Source organism: Vulpes lagopus, chromosome 15, assembly GCF_018345385.1.
Source record: "Vulpes lagopus strain Blue_001 chromosome 15, ASM1834538v1, whole genome shotgun sequence".
In the NCBI taxonomy this organism is placed as follows: Eukaryota; Metazoa; Chordata; class Mammalia; order Carnivora; family Canidae; genus Vulpes; species Vulpes lagopus.
Window position 1 is genome coordinate 5920763 of NC_054838.1, and position 24133 is coordinate 5944895.

The window sequence follows — 24133 nt, forward strand, 5'->3', positions numbered from 1 at the left end:
TCAAACTGGTGACAGCTTCAATGATACTGAAATGGTAACACATATTATTCTAAAGACACAGATAATTTCTCCCATATAGTGAAACTTAGCTGCATTCTTACAAAATCTCTACTGCATGTACAAGTGATTTTTATTACTGAAAATTTATTTTTTAGATGCTCTGTTTTCAAGTACTATCTGCTAGATTTTTCTTTAATTAACAGGAAAAAAAGCAGTAACATTGAGTGAGAACTAGCAATCTGAGGATAGCGTTTGATCAAAGTTGCTTCCTAGTGTGTACTCTGGTGCTCAGTAATGAGTGCAGTGATGGTGTGCCGACTTCGAGAAGGGGACCAAGCAGGGAGAAGAGATGCTGAGGCCTGGGGTGGCAGCTCGATTCTCACTTCCAACTTGCTGGGGGCAAGATCAGAAGCCACTGTGCGCTGCGCTCCTCTCCCTGACTGAATCTCCCACTTCAACTCTCACCCCTTCACCATCCCTCACAGCTGTAGAACTTTTCATCATTTGAAAGGAAAAGAGGGGCATCTGGGTGGCTCAGTTGGTTAAGAGTCTGACTCTTGACTTCGGCTCAGGTCATGATTTCAGGGCCGTGACCTCAAGCCCCACATAGGGCTCCTTGCCAGGCATGGAGCCTGCTTAAGATTTTCTCTCCCTCTCACTCTGCCCCCACCCCTGTCACCACGTGCATGCACACTCCTATTTCTCTCTACCTAAAAATTAATTATTAATTAATTTAAAAAGGAAAATAATCTAGGGTCTAAGACCTATGGCAACTGAAAAGAAAAGCACTACGTTTTAGACTTATTCAGGAGGAGCTGATTGTTCTGTTTTTCCTGCCTGTCAAAATCAAGTCACTTACAAAAACCATACACATAAAAATTATCTGTGTCTTGAGAAAAGAGAGGATATTACTTAAAATTCAACCAGTCTGATCCAGGGAAGATTAAGATGAGAATACTCAAAAAGATCTATAGAGTCCTAATTCTTCTGTTTAGTTCTTTTTCTTGCTTCCACCATAATGGTCCTAAATATGGCTGTTAGGGGATCCGGACTACCAGCCTATGCATCTACCTGTAGAGCAAAACTGCCATTGAAAGTGCCTTTAAAAACTGCCTTAAAAAAAAAGGTTATTTTTTGGGATCCCATTTGGGATGGTCCAAAATGGATGTATAGCACTGTTAGGAACATTTTCAGTGTCACACAGATGACCTGGTCAGCTTACCCATTTTTGTAATCCAGGCAGATATCTTTTCATAGAAGAAATTCAAGATCAAGATGATGATAAAGTTCAAGCAGGATCCGGTGAGTGATGTGGTTATCTGGGGAGTGAGGAAACTTTTGACATGCTTCAAGGAAGCTTCACTTTCCATAAAACTAGCAAATGTGGCAAACACTGACAGGCGGTACACAATCACAGCGACCATACACGCGATGACCAGAGCCATCTGGAAATGGGAAACAAGGAGTCAGTCACTCGGTCTCTGTACATCTGCAATGCATGCACATCTGAAGCATACGCTTCTCTTCGTCTCATTATGTTAAGATTAGCACTCTGACTTGGAAAGCAGACCGAGCCGGTCTCTCTCACCAGAGATGTCGGGAAAGAGCCCTGGCAAGGCAAAAGGGTTGGAGGGAAGACAATGCATATGGTAGCAGCTGGGTGTGTCTAAAACATTGCTCATCCTTTAGGCCTGTCATCTACCAAGCCTTGGAAAACTAGCCAGAAGGCCAAATCCTGCCCATGGCCTTACTTGCTCGTGTACAGTTCTTGAGTTAAAAATGGTTTTTTGCTTTTTTTAAAGGTTTAAGAGAAAACAAAGATGATTACATGCCAGAGACTATTTGTGGCCCACAAAGCCTAAAATACATCTGGCCCATTCCCAGGAAACATTTGCCAACCTCTGTCCCACGCTGTAATTAAACAGATAGTGTGAAGGCCATGTCCTTTGCCAAGAAGAACACATTTACTCATTCTATTCTATTTCATTTCCCCTCAGAATGTTGCCATTAGTGGTCTGATATGCCCAGTAGTTTAGACATTTGGATAGATTCTGCATACATTTTAAGCACTTCCCATATTGCAAAAGCACAAAGATCTGGGGATACCTTTATCTTGATGTTTGGAAAATCTGACTGTGAAAGTTGAGGGATCAAATCAAATGGAATGAGTACTAGAAATAAAAGATAGAATCATCTTTCTGGGACCACACTCTAGGTCACTTCTCAAGCAGTGCCCTGAGTTGATTATTACCCCCACCCTTTTACTTCTATCACTTCCCCTCAGTGACTATTACATTGCCTAAGAAAACACACAGTTAAAATTGAAAAATCAATACCTTTAACTAGAAATACTAAATATAAAAAATATGGGATACTATGAACTGCTAAGGTTAATAAGCTCGTGTCAACAGCTGCTAATTATTTGTGCTTCAACATGCTAAACTCTCAGAGGGTAACACTGCTTCTTTTCCTAAGATTAAAGGCCTACTGTGAGAGGACATATATTTGGAAAGTGGAGGACAGGAAACAAATTGGTGGTAGAGGAATCTATTAGCTAAAAGGCATGGAAAAAACCTGACTCCCTCACAATGGGCTATTCTAATTAAATTCTTCAAGTAGAAGCAATACTTTCTTCTATTTATCTTGGCAAGAAAATAAATCGTATATGCTTTTTGTGCATTTTATGTAGATTAAGTGGAGATAAAGATAAATTAATGATATTTGTAAAAAAAAAAAAAACCTATATAGTCTGTAAACAAATCGTTTGTTACACTGTTCTGGCTTCAAGAATTAATGAAGTGCTGGGAGAGGGCATGGGGCAGGCTCTAAGATGAAGCACTATTTTCTCCCCACAGCTCTTTTTCCAAGGTTCAATTATAACACATCCATGTAGATCACATTTTATTTTCCATACGAGCTCTTTTCAAGATAAAAAGATTGGGAAGGGGGAGGAAGGAGAGGGGCTGAAAGAGCCACTGCAGATGAAACTGCTGAGTTAACCCTAATATGACTTCACAGCAATGAACAAGAGCAGTTTTACAAGAATGCTCACCCATAATGTCACCGTAGCTCCTGATAAAAAGTACCATGGAAGACGACTACATAGAGGCATGTATGGTTCCATTTCCTGCAATTTTGAAGAAATCACAGAAAAATTCAAAATCTACCTTCAAAGTTGGGACTCCAAGTATAGTCAAGACCACAAAACCCAGTTAAAGTAGAAACCTCCCTCAGATTCCACTAAAGATCGTGGAATGCTATATTCTAGCAATGGCTCCTCCTCTTCCAGTAGAGACCTTGAGCACTCTTGGGTGATATATTTCACACATAATATGAGACATTATGGATACACACTATATCCTCAGTGTTGACCTAAAGTGGTATTCAGGGCTTGGTCGACAGGAAACAAGGTCAAAACCTGAGGACTGCTGCCTAAGTGGGCGTACTTTAGTGATCTTACAGTTTTAACTCTAACTGAATTGAATCGAACTGCATTGCCCCATAATTGCTACGTATGATATTAAATAGGCCATCATCTTTATATTTACAGGATTGTGTTCCTCCACACAGGTCAGGGGACCAGACCATTCTTTACCTTAGTGTTTTTCTAAGTCATTAATGGAAGATATGAATTACACATCAGCTGGAATTCTTAGCTATATCAAGAGGCAGTTAGAGCCTAGCCAAGAAAAATTACCACGGAGTAGAAAATAGCTGTCAGCAGAAATCTAAATCATGTAATTCTACCTAGAGGATAGGAAGTTTAGGGAGGGTTTTTATACCTTGAGGATTTTTAGGGAAGATTGAGTGCAAAGAGAACTCAACAGAAGGAACAACTCTCTCTCTAAGAGCCCTACTGAATGTGTGTGCGTGTGTGTGTCCAAAATGTACTTGCTTGTGTATGCGGGTTTGTTCGTACATGCGTTGTGTGTCCATGCATATACGTATGTGTTCCCAACACAGACTCAAATGTTAGGTCTCTGGTCATGTTGAACCACTCAAGAAGCGCTGCAAGTAAGTCAAAATACTTTATTTCCAAACCATTAAAGTGGATAATTCACAGATAATCAATCCATACTGTTTTTCAGCTGGTTTCAAATGTAAACATTCAATACACCTTGTTTTTATGGCAATAATTTTAGGCCTGTTTTTAGTTTCTTTTTTACACCAGGAAATGTGAACAGATACATATCATGTCATTATTACGGCAATTTCTCCTTTAATATATTTTCTTATCGTCATCCAGCCACCCAAGTGGTTAATATATTTTCTGAGGTGTTTTTTTCCCCTTTGCTCATTTACTGAGTTTTCGGTAATGTCTTAATAAAAGTTAATAAATATCTAGTGAATGTGTGAGTGCCTAAACTGTGAAAATAATTTTGAGTATTATACTACAAGAATAGTGTCCTGAACACAGCAGGAAATTCTGCTGAAAAGATTATGTTACAGACATATTCTATTCTCCCTTTAACAGCATCAGGCCACACAGATATTGTAGATGATGGAAAGGTAGGGACACTAAGACTATGTGGCCAAGAATCTGGTCTTTGAAGGCAAAGTACCTTGTATTTTCACATTAAAAAAAAGGGGGGTACCAAGGAGTCAAATTACTCAGTCAACAATGTATAGGTGACTCGCCAGAGAGGGATCCCAAATCTAGACTTTGCTGTCCAAACACCAGTGCAAAGATCTTCCCATTATGATAAATTTAAAGGGACCAGGTGAATAAAATTTAGCCTAATAAAACAATCACTCATAAGCTCACTATCTTAATAGAATACCATTTTAATTTGGGCATATTAACTTAGTATCATTTCCATACGTATATATTTATATGCTAAGTCCACTGCATACACATAATTTTCCATTTTCCTTTTATTTAACTTATTACAAAATGATGTTATTTCATGATATGATGCCTTGTACTTGCTTCAAAATAATCTAGTGGCAGGGAGGAGAAAGGGTAAATAAAACAAGACTGTCCAGAAATCAATATTAATTGAAGCTGGTTGATGGGTCCTTCCTGGGGTTCACTATACTTTTCTATCTCCTTTTTTAATATATTTGAAACATATATTAGAAACAAGTACTGAAGATTATAAGATTTATATGTTGGAGAATTTTAAAAAATATTTTATCTATTTATTTGAGAGAGGGGGGGAGTGCATGAGTGGCGGGAGGGGCAGAAGCAGAGAGAGAAGCAGGCTTTCTGCTTAACCCACGAAGCCACCCAGGCACCCGCGTTGGAGAACATTTTAAAGGCAAATTAAAATATATATTATTATTTTGAGGCAACTTTTTTTTTCTTTTAACTGATTTGGATTTTATTCTGATAATGCAAAACTATTATTCAAGACTATGACAAGGTTAGCTCTGGCTTTACAAAATATGTTAAAAAAAAAAAAAAAAGACAGAAAGGCCTAGAGCTGTTGTTTCCAAACCAGTAACCTATGAACAAGTTAGAAATGCAAATGTTCAGGTCCCTCCCCACCCCATACCTATGCAGACTCAGAAAACTCTGGGGTTGGGGCCTGGCAACAGGCCAGTTTTAACCAGCCCTTCCGGGTGATTCTAATGCCGACTAAAGTTTGAGAACCACTGGTCTATAGAACAAGGCCAGACTGGAGGTCCCGCTTACCTTACAGGGTTGAGAATCAAATTGCACACAGTGTGTTCACTGAGAAATGCCACCCCTTTTGGTTCCCTGATCTACCTTAGTCACTGCATTCATCTTCCTGTGTTTACACATAGCTTCAAATTCAGGTCTCAGCTGAAGCTGTTGCTGCTCCTCCTCAAAGTCCACCAGGTCCCACTCATATTCCATTCTGGCTTGTCGCTGTTTCCAAAACTCCAAAAACAATGTGACTGTAGGCAAAGGAATGTATAAAAGCAAATGTAATCAATAGATGAAGAAATAAAGTAAATAACAAAATAACCAGGGTTTTGTTTTTTTTTTTCCCTCTACTTTGGAAAACCATTCGGTTGAATGTCACTACTATGTTGGCTTAAGACCATGTAATAATACTGAAATAACTCATATATAAAAATTCAAGTTAATTTCGTAGCAGTCCATGCAAGAAAAAAAATCTCAGGCAACAGTACTCTCTTTTCATTCAGATAATCTGAACTTATATTTAGACTTAACTTTTTACTAACACCTAGATTTTTTGTTTGCATGTTTTTTTCTGAAATCATTCCTGCAATTATATCAGTTTCTCAGGCTCAGGTAAATTTAAGGAAAACATGAGAGCCATTTCCATAGCACAATCTCTGTCTGTGTCTCTGTGTCTACCTCTGATTCTCTCTGTCTCTGTCTCTGTCTCTCTCTCTCTCTCTCTATATATATATATATATATATAATTTATAATAAACTTTCAATTGAAGCATAACATATCTACAGAAAAGTACACAAAACTGAATAATTTAAGGAATTTTCACAAAATAAACACTCTTGTGTAATCAGCATTAATACAAAAAAATGGAACATGACCAGCAGCTCCAGAAACACTCCCTTATGATCTTCTAAGACATAAGTGTAACTAGTATCCTAGCTTCAAATATTATAGGATAGTTTCTCCTGTCTTTGAACTTTACATAAATGGTGCCATACAGCAGGTAGTTTCTGCATTAGGCTTTGTTTTGGTTCGATTCTTCTAGTAAACTGAATCCATATTGCTGCGTTATTTTCATTGTTGTATGGTATTCCATTATTTAAGTAGATCACAGTTTTTTTTCATTCTCAGGTCCATGGACGTTTGGGCCATTGCCAGGTTTTTTGCTATTACAAATAGTGTTGCTGTAAATATTCTTGTACTATATCTTTTGGTGGGCATATGCATGTCCTTCTGTTGGGTATATATCTAAGAATGGAACACTAACACAATCAATATGGATTTATAATTCTATCACCTGTGATTCAAATTTTATTTCATCTGACTCATTCCCTACCTACTTATATTTTAATTTTTTTAAATTTTTAATTTTTCCAAAGGAGGTTCCACACAAAGTGTGGAGCCCAATAGGGGCCTTGAACTCACAACCTTGAGATCAAGACCTGAGCTGAGATCAAGAGTCAGACACTTAACTGACTGAGCCACCCCGGCGCCTCTTTTCCTTGTTGTTTTTAAAAAATATTTTATTCTAAGACCATTTAACCTGCTTTCTACTCTCTTAAACAAATTTTAAATTTATTTAAGGTATGTTACAATAACTTATTGTTGACTATTGGCACAATATTGTACAGCACATCTCTAGAGCTTTAGATGTGCTATTTATCTTCCGTAACTGAGACTATCCGCCCAATGATTAGTTACTCCCTTTTTCCCTCACATCCCCTAACCCCCAACAATCTCTATTCCACTCTCCTGATTCTATAATTATGACTATTTTAGATATTTCATATAAATGGAAACATGAAGGATTTCTCTGTGACTGGAACTGACTGTAATGTCTTCAAGGTTCATCCATGTTTTCGCATATTGCAGAATTTCCTTCTTTTCAAGGGTGAATAGTATATCAACTATATATACCAACAGTATATGTGTATATGTCTATATCAATTTCTTTATCCATTCATCAATGGACATTTAGGTAGTGTCCACATCTCGCTTATTGTGGATAGTACTGCAATGAATATAGGAGTCCCAACACCTATTCAAGATCCTGATTTCAGTTATCTGGAGTAAATACTCAGAAGGAGTATTGCTGGGTCATATAGTAGTTCTATATTTAATTTTCTGAGGAATTTCCATAATTTTTATGGCTGCACCATTTAGCATTCCCACTAACAATGTAGAAAAATTAATTATAATTTTCCACATCCTCATCAGCTCGAGTCTTTGGTTTTTGGTAATAGCCACCTTGACAGATGTAAGATGACATCTCATTGTGGTTTTGGTTTACATTTCCCTGGTAACTAGTGATAATAAGCATTTTTCATATACGTATTGGCCATTTGTATATATTCTTTGGACATTTGTATATATTATTTGGACAATGTCTAATTTGAGTTCTTTGTCCATTTTAAAATCAGGTTATTAGGGTTTTTCACTATTAAGTTACAGGAGTTCCTTATGTATTTTGAAGATTAACCCTTATTAGATACATTATTTGCAATATTTTCTGCCATTCCATGGGTTGTCTTTTTAACATGCTTTTTGTGCTGCATGGACACTTTTTACCTTGATGTAGTCAGCTTGTTTTTGGTTTTTGCCATCTGGGCTTTGGTGTTAGGGCTAGGAAATCATTTTGCCAAGATCAATGTCATGAAGTTTTTCCTTAAATTTTCTTCCAGAAGTTTTATATAGTTTCAGGTTTTACATTTAAGATTGTATCCAATTTTGAGGTGATTTTTGTGCATAGCATAAGATAATGATTTAGTTTCATTCTTTCACATGTGGTTATCTAATTTATCAGCACTATCTGTTGAAGAGACTATCCCTTCCCCATTGTGTATTCTTGGAACTCTAGCTGAAGATTAGTAAACCATATATGTAGGGGTTTTATTCTGAATTTCATTCTGTCCCACTGGTCGGTATATTTGTCTTATGCCAGTGCCATATTATTTTGATTACTGTAGATTTGTAATTTTGAAATCAAGAAGTGTGATGTCTCTAGCTTTGTTCTTTCTCAAGATTGGCTTGGCTAATTCAAGACTTCTGTCATTCCACATGTCTTTTTTTCAGTTGTTTTTCCTACTCCATAAAAAAATGCCATTGGGATTTTGGTAGAGAATGTACTGAATATTTAGATCTCTGTGGGTAGATGGAAAAATTAATAATATTGTCTTCCAATCTATGAGCATGGGATGGCTTATTATATTATTCCTCCAAATATTTATAAACATAGGTATTCTTTGCTTTGCGTAGTTCCAAAATGCATACATTTCAGTTTCCGTGGGTTAGTTACATAACACCAGTCCCCCAACATGACTCAAATTTCAAGTACCACAGTATATTACCTGTGAACTGTTGCATAAAGTACAAATTTTATTGTTAGTTCTTCAAATCACAAATCACTATATAAATAGCAGATACGTATCATGATTAGTAAGCAATCCCAACACTTTAAATGCTGTTGGTATTTGAACCACTACATATCTGTGATTCCATTAATGCACAGATAGAAATGCATGCATTTGTGTTTTCTCCTGGTATTCCATATCACATCATACGAAAACAGATATCAAAAGATAGAACTGATCAACAAGGATGAAAATACAGCAAGAAAAGTGATGGTAAAACATAAATGGAATTATAGACGAAATGGAAGTCTCTGAGAATACTAACATTGCTGCCATTTGAGAGACTCTACATATACAGCCAGAGAAACTTAGCAAAAGCAACCTACTGACATAAGTGAAGAAAGCAGTTGTGAGAAAGAGGATGATGTCCCATAGGAAGTGATGTTGGCAAAACTTTCAGCTTAAATGGACTCTCAGAGATAGTTCGTTACAACGAAAGCACAGAGGATAAGCTAATGCTCACACCAGATTTTTCTATCCTTGGGATACCTTTCCTACCCTTTTCTCTATCAAAATCCTATTTTAAAAAATTCCAAACAAATCCCAAATCTTCTAAAAGTTATCTCAATTCCTCTAGTCAAGAAGTAATTCCTTCCTTCTCTGTACTCAGCACTTACAATTTAATGAGAGAATGTATTAGACCCTGGCCCAATTAGATTGTGACCTTCTTAAGAACAGGTTATATTTCACTCATTTATTTACTCATTTTTTAAATTTAATATTGACTGAGGCAGTTGACTTTTACTCAATTATTCATTTCTTCACTCATGTACTCAGTAGATACATTGTTACCAGGAGAACAAAGTTTGAAGAGCATAGAATAATTAAGCAGTGTTTTAATATTCCAATCTCTCCCTGAAAAAGATCTACTGCATACTTAGAAGCTGCTTCCTGAAGGTCTGGCTTCCAACCAGCCTGCGTCTAGGTGCTGACTGAGTTCTTCCCCCTTTGGGACACTGACAGGCCTTGGCATACTCCCAAATACTGGGAACTACTAAATACAAAGAAGGCAGTGGGGACAATCACAGAGTTTAGAGAAACAACCAAGAGTTCAGACTGAATTGATCAAAAGATTCATCTCCTATGCCAAATCACATGGTCAGGACTGGGAGAAATAGCTGTTTTATCAACACAGAGAGACAAAGCAAATGAAGAAACATAGGAATAGGTTCCAAACAACATCAATGACAAAACAAAAAGAAAATAAACCTAAGCAAATGACCTTAAGGAAATGGAGATAAATGATTTACCTGATAAAAGAGTTCAAAATAATTATCATAAAGATGCTCACCAAGGTGAGGAGGACGATGTATAAAACAAAGTGAAAATCTGAAGAAAGAGACAGAAAATATTAAAGAGTAATAAACACAAGTAGGAGAGCTAAAGAATGCAATAGTGTATTAAAAATGCTCTCAAAGGCAGAAGAGAGTAAGAAAGGGGCAGAAAACTTACTCAAAGATATAATGGTTGAAAAACCTCCCTAACACGGGGAGAAAAGAATCTATAAACTCCTGGAAGCCCAAAGCATTCCAAATGAGTCCAAAAAGACCCACACTAAGACACACTGTAATTAAATTCTCAAAAGTTAAAGGCAAAGAGAGACTCAGAATGGCAATAGGAAAACATCTTGTTATGTACAGGGGAACCCTCATAAGACCACCAACAAATTTTTCAGCAGAAACTTTGAAGGCCAGAGAAAGTGGCATGATATAGTCAAAGTGCTAAAAGACAAAGACATCAGGAGAAAAGAAAACTACAGGTCAATATTCCTGATGAACAGAGATGCAAAAAACCTGAATAAAATAGCATCAAGTCAAACTCAACAATACATTAATAGGATCATACACTATGACTAAGTAAAATTTATTCCAGGGATACAAGGATGCTTCTACATGCACAAATCAATCAATGTGGTCTACTACATTAAAAAATGAATAATAAAAAAATTATGGTCATCTCAACTGATGCAGCAAAAGCATTTAATAGAACTCACGATAAAAATTCTCAATATGGGTATGGAGGGAATGTATCAACATAGCAAAAGTCATATATGACAAGCCCATACTAAAATCATTCTCAGTGGTGAAAAGCTTTTCCTCAATCATCAGAAATAAGACAAGGATGCCCATTCTTGCCAGTTTTTTTTTTCCCAATAAAGTACTAAGATCCTAGGTAGAGCAATAATTAGCCAAGAAAAAGAAAGAGATGACATACAGTTTGGAAAGGAAAAAGTAAAACTGTCTCTATTTGCAAATGGCATTAAATTATATAGAGAAAGTCCTGAAGATTCCACCAAAAATAGAATAAAGGAATTCAGTAAAGTTTGAGGATAAAAATTAATATACAAAATTAGTTGTTTCTATACACTAACCACCTAACTATCAGAAAGGAATCCCATTTCCAGTAGCATAAAAAGGAATAAAATGTCTAGGAATAAATTTAACCCAGGAAGTGAAAGATATGTACACTGAATACTACAAGATATAGATAAAAGAAACTCAAAAAGACATAAATAAATGGAAAGCTATTCCATGCTTATGGTCTACAAGAATTAATATTATAAAAATGTCCATACTACCCAAGAAATCTTCAGGTTCGATACAATCCCTATCAAAATAACAATGACATTTTTCACAGAAATAGAAAAAACAGTATTAAAATTTGTATGGAACCACAAAAGACCTGGGATAGTCAGAGCAATCTTGAGAAAGAACAACAAAGCAGTAGGCACCACAATTCCTGATTTCAAAGCTATAGTAATTACATTTTGTAATCTATATTACAAAACTATAGTAATCAAAACAACAGAATAGTGGCATAAAAACAGACACACAGATGTATGCATCAAAATCAAGAGACCAGAAATAAACCCATCCATGAATGATCAACTAATATTTGACAAGAGCCATGCATATTCAATGGGGAAAGAACAGTTTTTTCAACAAATGGTTTTGTAATTAACTGGATATTTATTTGCAAAGAAACAAAGCTGAATCCCTATCTATCTTAGACCATATACCAAAATCAACTCAAAACAGATTCTAGACTGATTAAGCATAAGGCCTGACATGATAAAACTCCTGCAAGAAAACATAGTGGTAATGAGCATCTTGACATTGGTCATAGCAATGATTTGTAAGATTTTCATTTTGTTAATGATTTCCTTTGCTGTGCTTTCTAGTTTGATGTAGTCCCATTTCTTTATTTTTGTTTTTGTTGCCTTAGATGTTATATCAAATCTTCTAGTAATTTTAATAATAATTTCTCTCTACTTCTATATACGACTTGAATTTTCTATGAACATGTATTTTCATTATGAACAAAAAGCTAAATAAATAAATAAATGAAATGCACTTCCTATCTGGCAGACAAAGTACTATTTTCAGGTCTCAATGCCTTGAACTAGTGCTGGCCCGTTAGCCTAGAGTGTTTTTTCTTCACATCCATTCCATCTACTCATCCTTTGATTGGGCTTAATTATTTATTAGTGGTTGTACTAAAACAAATATCCTTAAAGTTCTGTTTTCCTAGAATTTGGCCACAATCCTCAAAAATCAAAGGTAAACCAATTCACTCGTGAGTAAACTTCTCGATCTGTGACGAAATGGAAGGTTGCCATGGGTGCACAGTCTCCCTCAATGGGAACAACTGAAAACTATCTATATTTGCTATAATTTGCACACCGATCAGCAGTGAATGAGAGAGGAAGGACTTGGCAGCCACAGGATAAAGATGCAGCTGTACTCAACAAAGTCGGGGTCATCAGAGACCTGCCACTAGGATTTCTCTATTCTCTGTTCTTTGAATCGGGCTCCTCTCTTTAGACATAGCAGCCAAGCCACATTGACAGAAACCCATAAATCCCTCTGCTTCACAGACTGCCCCCTTACCCACATTCTGGTGTCTTTTTGCCTGGGTCGGGTTACCCTTGTTCCCTTGCCCACTTTTCAAATGCACATATTTGTGATTATTAAAGACATATTTTTAAATTGAAAGGGAAAAAAAAGTCTATTTTGGTTTTTTTTTTGCCCAGAGCCCCATATAATTTGGGACATGTTTTATAAGTCTTTGGGCTTCCTCCCAGTAAGTTACTGTTACATAAAATATTTTCCTCACTGGTGGGAGGGACAACTTCATGACACCTCTACTTCTCATGTCAAATGAAAAAGGTGAAATAGTGGGACATTTCCAAGATTAAGGAAAATTCCACTTTATACGGAAGATTTTTAACAAATGGAACTGGATGCTGGAACCAGAATTATACACGGAGAATTTAGACGCCAACACTGATTTATTAGTCCTCAACAGTTGTTGAGTCTTGTTCAACTTTGTAGCCATGATTCAATATCTTCCAACCAACAAATATTTATGTGTATTCTCTTCTGAATTAAGTACTTACTGAGCTGTTTTTTTTTTTTTTTACCATAGGCCTAGGAGACAGTGTGAACTGAATATATACCAAGTTTCAAAACTGATATTATCTGTCAGAGAAATAAACAGATGATTAATAAAGACCTTTTTGGACCAAGGACCAAGGACTACAGACCGCCGATGTAGAATCCAGCAGTGTACCAATGCTAGTAGACACAAAGGTCCAAAGCCACCTTTGGTATATAAAATATTCCATCTGTATAGAACACAAAACATGGATAAAGTCTTTTTTATGTGACTACTTACTCACCCCAAATCCCCATGAAAATTGCAAAGAACACTGTGGACTCGTTATCAAATAAGTAGGAGATCTGTAAAAACAGCAACAACACAAAAAATACTTAGTATCAAATCTGACACAAAGAGAAATCTCGAGCCTTTTTAATTGTACCACAACACCAGACATACCTTTGAAGCCAAACAAGTAGTATTTAGTCTCCAGTAATCACACACTAGATCACAGAGTGGGCACATGATAATCTGACCTCCAATCATAGGGTCACAGATCTCAGTGCTGAAGAGGGAACAGCAAAGTTATTTTATTTTATTTTTTTTTAAGATTTCTTTATTTGTTTGTTTGTTTGTTTATTTATGATAGACACAGAGAGAGGGCCTCCATGCCAGGAGCCTGATGCGGGACTCAATCCCGGGACTCCAGGATCACGCCCTGGGCCAAAGGCAGGCACCAAACCGCTGAGCCACCCAGGGATCCCCAGCAAAGTTATTTAAAAAGTGATACGTTTCTGGGTGACAGGACAACTGTTTACATGGCTTCTCACATATGGCAGAGGGGCAATAAAGCAGCAAATTCTGTAGAGGGTCAAGTCATGCTTTGAGAAACAGAATCTTTAGGGTTGATCATTAAAAACAGATTTTCCATAAAGCTCCAGGTGAGGGGCAGCTGTTAACATTTGGGGTTTTTCAAAAATATCAATTATCTGCTGCCAGAAGGAAACATTTTGAAACAAATGCCAGGGAAGTAATAACAACCATTTAATTTAGTATAACAGCAAGATGTTTTCTCTGGGCAATTCCGTTGTACTCACCTGCTTGAGTTACCATCCATTGATAGTAAGCCGTAAATGAAACAAGCTAAGCCCACGACAGCTGCAAAGGACAGCATTTCGGTGTAAAATCCAAGAAAGACAAAATACATGGCGATTTTTTCTCCAAAATAATTCCTATGAAAGGTAAAAATAAAATCCAAGGTTAGAAGAATGATACCTTCCAGAGAGCCTTGGTTCTACATTCAGGAAAGACCTGCATTCCTGGCTCCACTGCTTTCTCACCCTGCAATGTTGGTAAAAAGTCACTAAACTCTCCTCACTTTGGTTTCCACCTCATAAAATACAGGGTGATGCTTATCCACAGAATTGGTGTAAGGACTAAAAGAGATAATACATATAAGCTGGAAGCCAACTGAATATAAGTCGTTTTAATTTTGAAACAATTAGGCAACTTGAAAAGCTTCTAAGATATAAGGAGAGTTTAAGGGTATTGAAATAAACCGCGGAACATTCTGCTACGTAACTTCTAGCAGTTAACAAAAATCGAAATCACATTCACGATGTGCATGGAGTTTTGCTTTATTTCTCTAAGATAAAGAAGGTACTCTGACCACCTTAGGCAAGAGTGGTTCAGTGTATATATAGACTCCCATCTTCCTGCGATTTCGGATCTCTGATGGACATTTATAGAATTGTGAGAGGCGTAGCACACCAACGACTTAAAATTGATCGCTTAATAAAAGTTTCATGAAATATGCAGTTCAGATCTTTATAAAGAGGTAAAAAGTTACAACATTACTTGTCATAAATGTTTAAGTCTTACCACCAAGGTTTTTGTGTGTTTCTGTTCCTGATTTTCTTTTTTTTTTTTTTTAAATTTTATTTATTTATGATAGTCATACAGAGAGAAAGAGAGAGAGGCAGAGACACAGGCAGAAGGAGAAGCAGGCTCCATGCGCCGGGAGCCTGATGTGGGATTCGATCCCGGATCTCCAGGATCGCGCCCTGGGCCAAAGGCAGGCGCCAAACCGCTGCGCCACCCAGGGATCCCTGTTCCTGATTTTCTAAACCAAGTTCCCCCTTAAGAAGTCTCTTTAAGAACTAGAGAACATAGTTTTCTCTGTCTCAGAAAACCACACTTTTTTTTTTTTAAACCAGATTAATCCTCCTTATTCACATGGAGTTCAGCTTATCAAATCGGTGAAAACCTTCCACAGTTTCCAAGGCAGTTAGATGTGATCCCATCTGGGTTCTAATAGCATGCAATCTAACAATATAGTACATCACTTAATATTAAATTGTAAATTCCATACATGCTCAAAAAAGAGGGCAACTCTCAACATAAACAGTAAAAACTTAATTTTCAAATATTTATATATTTTCTTATATTCAATACTAATTTTATTGAACCTCAACTCATATCCTTCAGTTTTCAAAATTCCTAATCCTTTCTAATTAAATAGGCATCTCGCTGCTTATACCGTTTTTCATTCCTTTCACTGATGATAAACATTTTCACACTGTTGTTTTCTCTTGTTCGGCTCCTCAAATCACTATAAACTTGAAATTAAATTATGATTCCATCATATTCTCTTGTTAATTTGCCATTCACAAATTCCTTAGGTTCACTTACACTTAGGGTAAGTGAATTTGTCTTTTTCTTTTTCTGCTGAAAAATAGAGCAATTACTTCTATACTGCATAACATCAAAATCCTTTTTTTTTAGAAGTTGCATTTATTTATTTCTAAGAGAGAGAGAGGGAGAGAGCACAAGTGGCAATAGGGACAGAGGGAGACAGCAAAGCAGACAAGGGGCTTGATTCGAGGACCCTGAGAGCATGACCTGAGCCAAAGGCAAATGCTTCACTGACTGAGCCACCCGGTGCCACATAACATCAAAATCTTTTAGTAAAGGATAAAATATTTGATTTGTGGAATTTATCATTCATCATATCTATTTCCACTTGATGTTTTAAAAATTACAATACCAATCCTTTTTTTTAAGATTTTATTTATTTATTCATGAGAGATACAGAAAGAGAGAGAGAGACGCAGAGACACAGGCAAAGGGAGAAGCAGGCTCCATGCAGAGAGCCCGATGTGGGACTCGATCCTGGGACTCTAGGATCATGCCCTGGGCCAAAGGCAGGTGCTAAACCACTGAGCCACCCAGGGATCTCAAACCAATCCTTTTTTAAGTTAAGATGTCAATATTACTGCTCTAGAGTTAACCTAAAAATTCTTTAGTAATTCATAAACAAACTGGATATTTCAACTTTAAGAACTACCCTTTGCTTTCTTTCAAATGTCAAGAATCTTACATGTGACCCTCGACACCTATTTCTGAAAATTTAAATACAGCCTCCTTACTTCCCTGACTTCTGTCTTGCATCCCTCCCTCAAGTATCTTCCATTCCCAGTGAAGTGATGGTTCTAAAGCAAAATCTCAACCATGCCCTTTTCCTCCTTCAAAGGTTTTATCCTTTCTTTTAGCAGTGTTCTGCATGATGTTGCTGAGAAACATTAAAGTCTTGCTGCTTCTACTCCCCTACATGAAGAACTAAATATACAGTTCTCTTCCTCAGCCCAGTGCTCTGTACCTTCTTCTCTCTGCCTGAGAGATTCTTACCTAACTTGTTTACTTAGCAACTTACTACTTATCTTCAAGACACAACTCAAGAAAAAGTAGGTGCTTTTTCATCCCTGCTCTGTTGTTTCATGAGTATCACTCTGTTATAATTACTATACATTTGTGTGTCTTCCTGAGACATTCATATTAGAAAACCATGTCTGGGTTATCTTTGTAGCCCTACTCTCTTGCCTTGTACCTAGTAATGTTTAATAAATGTCCATTAAAGGAATGTGTGCATTGTAATCATGCATCTATGGACAATTCCTTTCATTTTTTTAAGGATGTTTTTATTTGTATCATCTTGCTATCAAGTGCTAACAGGTCTCTAAAGCTTTTCCTAAAACCCATAAAATCAATAAGGAGAGAAAATAAAACCACACCGAATACAGGCCTTCAGCATCATGACAAAGAATATCATGATCTTCAAATTATCTATAAATAAAGAAATAAACCCAGTTTCAGCAGAGCACCTGCCACCTGCTGTCACAAACCTGATGTACAAGAGAGCATTGTAGGAAATTATTAAGAAATTCCAGTACATAAAAAAAAAATTAAGTAGGGTAAAGACATTAGACAAATACAGACAAAATAACCACCTGTGGGGGCTGGGGAAGATGTAACTAAATGTTATAATACTGAACACATGTTGGGACATGGTAATTCAGAGCACTGGCCAAAAGGAAGGAATCTGAAAAATAAGCAAGAGTAGCAGCTTCAGAGAAGCAGTATTTTTTGGAGATGAATCAGATATACAGGGTGGTACTCCCTAAAGGTGTGGCAGTAAAGAGAAAGAAGAAAATAAAAGGGACAGTTAGGCTACTGTAGAAATGAGAGAAATATCACGCAATAACCACAAACCATCATCTATAAAGAAACTGCATGGAATCATAAAGGACTAGCATAAGAGTGCACTTTAACGCTAGAAATTCTGTGAGTTAAATACAAACAGACAAAAGCAGACCATAGCCATACAAAACTATATTACAAAAACCGACAATTTTAAATAATTTCAGCTCATGAATATTCTCCCAAAGGAACATAAGAAATAGTGCAATCAAGTACTATAAACAATTAAATTTTCTTGAATAAATGAGAGTATAAGAAAATGCCAGAAATATAAAAATAAGAAGAGGGAATTGAATAAACAAAACAAGGCATGAAAGAACTCCATAGAGAGAGGAAAAACAAAAAAAAAAAAATCACATAAGGTTATATCAGAATTGGTGCTGAAATTATGAGATACTCAAGAGAGAGAATAAAGGGGAAATTAAGTGAAAAACTAATAAAAGTAAGAAAAACAAGAAACCTATCAAAAGAATGAAAATAACAAAAAAGTAAAAAGAGTCTGAGAGAAATTGATATGAAGATAGGCAAAAAAAAAAAAAAAAGATGAAACATATATACAACTGGAGTCCAAAGAAAATAAAAACACTGGAATCAAAATACTGGAAAAGAGCTAATATTTCAAAACTATAATCCAAGAACACTTTCCAGAAAAAAAAAAAAAAAACAAGAAAGAAGGTATACATTGAAAGGATCCAGTAGGAACCAGGAAAAACAGACTTAGAATAATCAACTCCCAAACATGATGTGTTAAATCCGTAAGATATTAAAACAAATGAGCAAGCAAACAAAATCTCAAAGCTCCCTAGCAAAATGATAAAGTAATGTTCAAGAACAAAATAACTTTCTGCTCATGAGGACACACTGGAGGCACTTCCACAAGGCAAGGACATCCACTATGTCCATTACTATTTAATACTGTTCTGGAATTACCAGCCAATGCAACTGAACAAAAGAAAATAATTGGGGTCATAAGAATTGGCAAATATAAACTATTACTGTATAAAAAATGACATCACGGTGCACCTGGGTGGCACAGTTGGTTAAGTGTCCAACTCTTGGTTTCAGCTCAGGTTGTGAATCTCAGAGTCATGAGATGGAGCCTGGTGTCAGGCACTGCACTCAGCATGCAGTCTGCTTGAGACCCCCTCTCCCTCTGCCCCTCCTGCTCATGCTCTCCCCCTCCGTCTATAAAACAAATATTTTAAACATAATAAATGAGTAAATAAATAAATAACTAAGCCATGGTATCATATCTGGATAACCTTAAAGAATCCATGCTGAAACTAATCTAATGAAGAACTCAAGGTATCAAAATACAAAATTAAGATGCAAAAATCAATAGCATTTAATATAGGAATAATAAGTCAGGAGATAGAAGAGAATACATAATTTATAATAGCCACAAAACTTTTAAAACACCTAGGATTAAACCTAAGAAAATTGCCTGACTTCCATAAAGAAAAGTCTACAATACGCTTGAAAAATCCAAAAGTAGCCTGGAACAAAAACATATCCTTTCCTTGACGTGCCTTTTCCTTGATTAGAATGACTGAACTATCCTCAAACTATCAGGCCTACCTAAGTTAATTTATAAATTTAATGTGATCCCCATGTAAATACCAACAATCTGTTTTTTTTAGTAAACAGCCAGACAAGTTGATGCTAAAGTTTTTATGGAAGAAGAAATGTGCAAAATGTACAAGGAAACACAGAACGTAAAAGCTATGATGAAGTATTAGCCCAGCTAGATTTTAAAATATACTACCCGTAGTACTGCAGAGCAAAACACTAAGCAAAGACGCTACAATTAAAACGGGATGGTACTGATACACGGGTGGCTGGCTCGGTCAGAGGAGTAACGCAGAGCATCTGGAAAGGAACTGAACTGCACACTGAAATCTAGCATTAGATAAAAAGGGGGCACCTCACATCACTGGGCTGCAAATAAACGTCTTAATAAATAGCGTCGGGACAAGTAGATAAAAGTAGATCTACTTCTCACACAACATGTAAGAATAAATTCTAAGTGGATCGGGAGAGAAACTATGCAAGTAAAAGAAGACGTAGGTGAATTGCTCTGTAACTTGTGTGTATAAACTGGCATTTTGTCACTAAAAATCCAAAAGCAATAAAAATTCTGATCAATATTTCTATTGATTTGTGTAAAATAAGAAAATACTTGTACGTAGCAAAAACCATACCACCAACCAAACAAATAAAAAAAAAAAGCCCATAAGCTCCATAAGCTAAGGCAAAATGCATATGACAAATGTGGAGAAAATATTAGGAATACATTTTATAGGTAGAAGGTTACAAAACCTCAGTGTATAAAAAACAACTGAAAAAACACTGAGAAAGAAGCAAAAGTCCTATAGAAAAATGGACAAAAATATGAGTAGAGATTCATTTTTAAAGCTACAAAAATGGCCCTTAGCATACAAAAAGATGTTCGATTGCATGCATAATGAGGGAAATATGAATCAAAACTACACTAAAATACCATTTTTCACCAGTCAGCTACCAAGAATTAGAGAACTTGACAGCATACTCTGTACTTTCATACGTTGTTGGTGGGAATTCTGAATGGTCCCATCCCACTGAGGGGGAATCTGGCAATTTTTAACACAACTACATATGCCCTTACCCTGCAATCCCACGATCTCACACAGATGGGTCTACCCTGGGGGTACACTCCCAACGGCACAAAAATACACACGTACATTGTTACTCACTGAAGTACATGGTTACTTTTCTTTGTAATTATGAAGTACTGGAAACTGCCTAAATGTCCAAGAACACATAATGGTAGGTATAGCATAAAGTGGAAAAATGAATGATGATGTCTCAGTGAATTCGTTTGCTTTGATCTTGAGGATATATTGTTAAGTGAAAATAGCAAAGTGCGGAAGAGTCTATACAGAATATCACTTTTGCTTCACAGGGAGAAACTTCAGGAGCATCCAGGGGGCTCAGTCGGTCAAGTGCCTGCCTTGGGCTCAGGTCATGAGTTTGGGGTCCTGGGACTGAGCCCCACATGGGGCTCCCTGCTCGGTGGGGAGTCTGCTTCTCCCTCCCATTTCCTCCCTTTCTCTCTTGCTCTCTCTCTCAAATAAATAAATAAAAAATCTTCTAAAAATTTGTAAAAAAAAATCATTTCACTATTGAAATGGAAAAGTATAACTTGCTACAAATGGAGGTCATTAAAAGAAGAAGATGAAAAACTTTTAAAAGTTATTAAATTTATGCTAGACACCGGCAATTGATTAAATATCTGAGCTTCCCTTTGTTGTAAAAGGGAATTGGCAAGGGCTGACTAAGCATTATAGGTACACCCTGTGCTGACCCAAGATGCAATGTGTTTGTATATACCTAGGACCATAAATACAAACTTTTGGAGAATCCTAATAGCAGAAACACCATGTTGATAGTTTAAAAATGTAAATGAATTCATACTTTGAATACATTTTGAACAATGCACACTATGTAAACTTTCATTCTGATGACTATGCTTCTTTAAAAATATGCCACGAAAACATTCTCCAAGGGCCTAATGTCTGCAAATGTCCTTAGCGGCAGGTTTGTAACAGTGGAAAATCTGGGACGGCTGTTTTCTGACAGAAGAACAAATAAATGAATTATGCATCATTTATAACATGGCACTCTGTGTTCTATTAAAAAACATGAGATAAATCTGTGTGTATTCACAGGAGAACCAATAATATGTTACTTAGCAAAAAAAAAGAAAGAAAAAGAAAAGAAAATGGCAGCAAAAAGGCAAAGAAAGATGCCATTGTTTTTTCTAAGGAAAAAAAAATGATTGTGTATGCATTTTATGATGTATGCACATAAAAATAAAACTGAATGGATACATCAAATCAAGGGCAGTTACTTCTACAAAGTTTGATACAGGAAGATTTTCACTTAAAGTTTTGCATATCTCTGGAAGCCTGGGTGGTTCAGAGGTTGAACATCTGCTTTCGGCTCAGGTGGTGATCCCGGGGTCCTGGGATCGAGTCCCGCATCAGGCCTCCTGCAGGGAGCCTGCTTCTCCCTCTGCCTATTGTCGCTGCCTCTCTCTGTGTCTCTCATGAATAAATAAATAAAATCTTTTAAAAACTTTGCATATCCCTTTACTATTTGAATAGCTCATAAATGTGCTACTTCTGTCATTTAAAAAATTAAATGACTGTTATTTAAAATAAAACATCTACCCAACAAAGACTTCACACAATGATTTACAAAAAGTAGCAGCTTATATAGGCTACCTTTCATTTATCCTTAAAAATTTCCCCTTACATGCCTTAAATGAAACTGCTGACAACTGTAGGACTGATTTGAATGTATGCATCAAAATCAGTCTCCTTATGAGATGCTGTGCAGGCATAGCGCTACCAGCACAAATCACCCAGTAAAACACGAGATGTAGAGCAACCAGGGGTCTAATCTGATTATTCCTTTACTGGAATCATAGCTGGAGTGTCCTGACATCCTGCATGTATGGAGTATTGGAGTATTGCATGTATCAAAGCAGGAAGCTGCAACAGCAGTCCTCTTGCGTAGCCAATGAATTGAACTGGTCTAAAGAATTGAGGTCATGGAACATGTGCCTTCACGGATCTCTGAGATCTACACACACACACACACACACCTCCATACACAAACTTTCTGCTATCTTCTATAAAACTAGTATGTATAAAGCACTAAGTGCTCATCCCTATGCTAAAAAACATACATATCTCAGTTCATTATTAAACAGCACCATAAGGAGTGCCGTTGTTATTCCTATTTTACAGATGAGCCTCTACGGTTAAATAATTTGACCAAGTTTATGCAGCCCTTCAAGAGGAAGAACTTGGATGTGAACCCAGCCTACCTAAATATCAATGCCCAACCTCTGAACTACCAAGCTACCTCCACATGGTGGTTAGGAGCATTCCTCCAACAGCAAACATCCTGCTCACAAATGAAGGACTCAATGACAGTGTGGCCACAAAACTGAGAAGGTATAATATGTAGTGAGTGAAAACAGTGGTAAGAGAAATGGCATGTGATGCCATTATGAATAAAAATCACATTATCAAAGTTTTAATCAGTTCGAGGCTATGCAAACAAAACAAAACAAAACAAAACAAAACAAAACAAAAACAAAACAAAAACAAACTTACCTAACCAAATCTAAAGGCTGCTCCTTGTAAAAATAGGAAAACCGAGCCCAATTCTGGCAAAGTACATATCTTTCGTTGACAGGATTAGGAGGTTCTGAAGGCTTCCAATACTGACCCTATAAACATTCAAAAAGAAAGTTCTTGAATGATAAAGCAAAAGACGGGGGTGAAGTAAATAAGCACAGCTTTTATAAGGTTGGTGAATGAGGCAAATTGTTCTTTTGCTTTGGACTTGAATTTTCATAGTCCGCTGATGTGCAGTTACCTCCTAAAATCTATGAGAAACTGTAATGATAGTGACCATCATTAAGATCCCCCACTAAATTAGTTAAAAATACAAGTTAAAGTTTTCAGACCCTGGCTTTACTCCCGTTGCTCTTTCCTATAGAAAGCCCTTGCTTCCCTACTCCAATTCTACTAGAATATTCACAGCTCGGGGATTCAGGTTAACTGTATGACCTGCTGGGACTTTAGAAATACACCAGAACTTTTATTTTATAGTTAGAAAAATTATACCCAAGCAAAGTGCAGTGAATGATCCAAAGTCCTACTAGTATGACAGGAATCTCCTCCAGACTTGTCTGGTCCTCACTGGTAATCACTGACACAATTTCCCAGAAAATTTAAAACACGTATCACAAACTTTAGCACCAAAGAACCTCGGTACTGTTTTGTGCATAAGGTTTCCCCCATTGTTACATACTGAGCTGCTTTATTAATAATGTCTCTTTGGGATCTAGCAGAGTAATGTCTGCATAGGGGGCTTCAACACGTTCTTTTAATTGTCCACCTAGGTGAGTGGACTGCTGAAGACGGCGTGAACAAAAATATACAATTTAAAACTAAGCACTTGTGAAAAATCTCGATATGATAAGGTGTAAGATTTTATGTCACCTAGATTCCAGCTTTTTTTCTTCTGTAGCTAATCCTGCTAAATCTTGAAAAATGAAATAAATACTATTTGGGTGTCTTGAAAATTGGTTCCTTAAAGCCCAGAAGGGAAAATCCAGTACCTAACCTTGCATTCAGG

General features: G+C 36.6%; 1 protein-coding gene across 2 annotated transcripts in view; it reads right to left on the reverse strand.

The window, feature by feature from the left end:
- ANO5 (anoctamin 5) overlaps positions 1-24133 on the reverse strand; it is an 88420-nt gene that overhangs the window by 20455 nt on the left and 43832 nt on the right. For both annotated transcript variants that reach the window (XM_041730719.1, XM_041730718.1), the window contains exons 9-15: positions 23104-23219; positions 14500-14634; positions 13862-13967; positions 13704-13764; positions 5714-5865; positions 3053-3127; positions 1223-1445 (exon numbers count right to left, since the gene is read on the reverse strand). In XM_041730719.1, coding sequence (XP_041586653.1) covers positions 1223-1445; positions 3053-3127; positions 5714-5865; positions 13704-13764; positions 13862-13967; positions 14500-14634; positions 23104-23219 — 868 coding nt within the window. The remainder of the gene's footprint in view (positions 1-1222; positions 1446-3052; positions 3128-5713; positions 5866-13703; positions 13765-13861; positions 13968-14499; positions 14635-23103; positions 23220-24133) is intronic.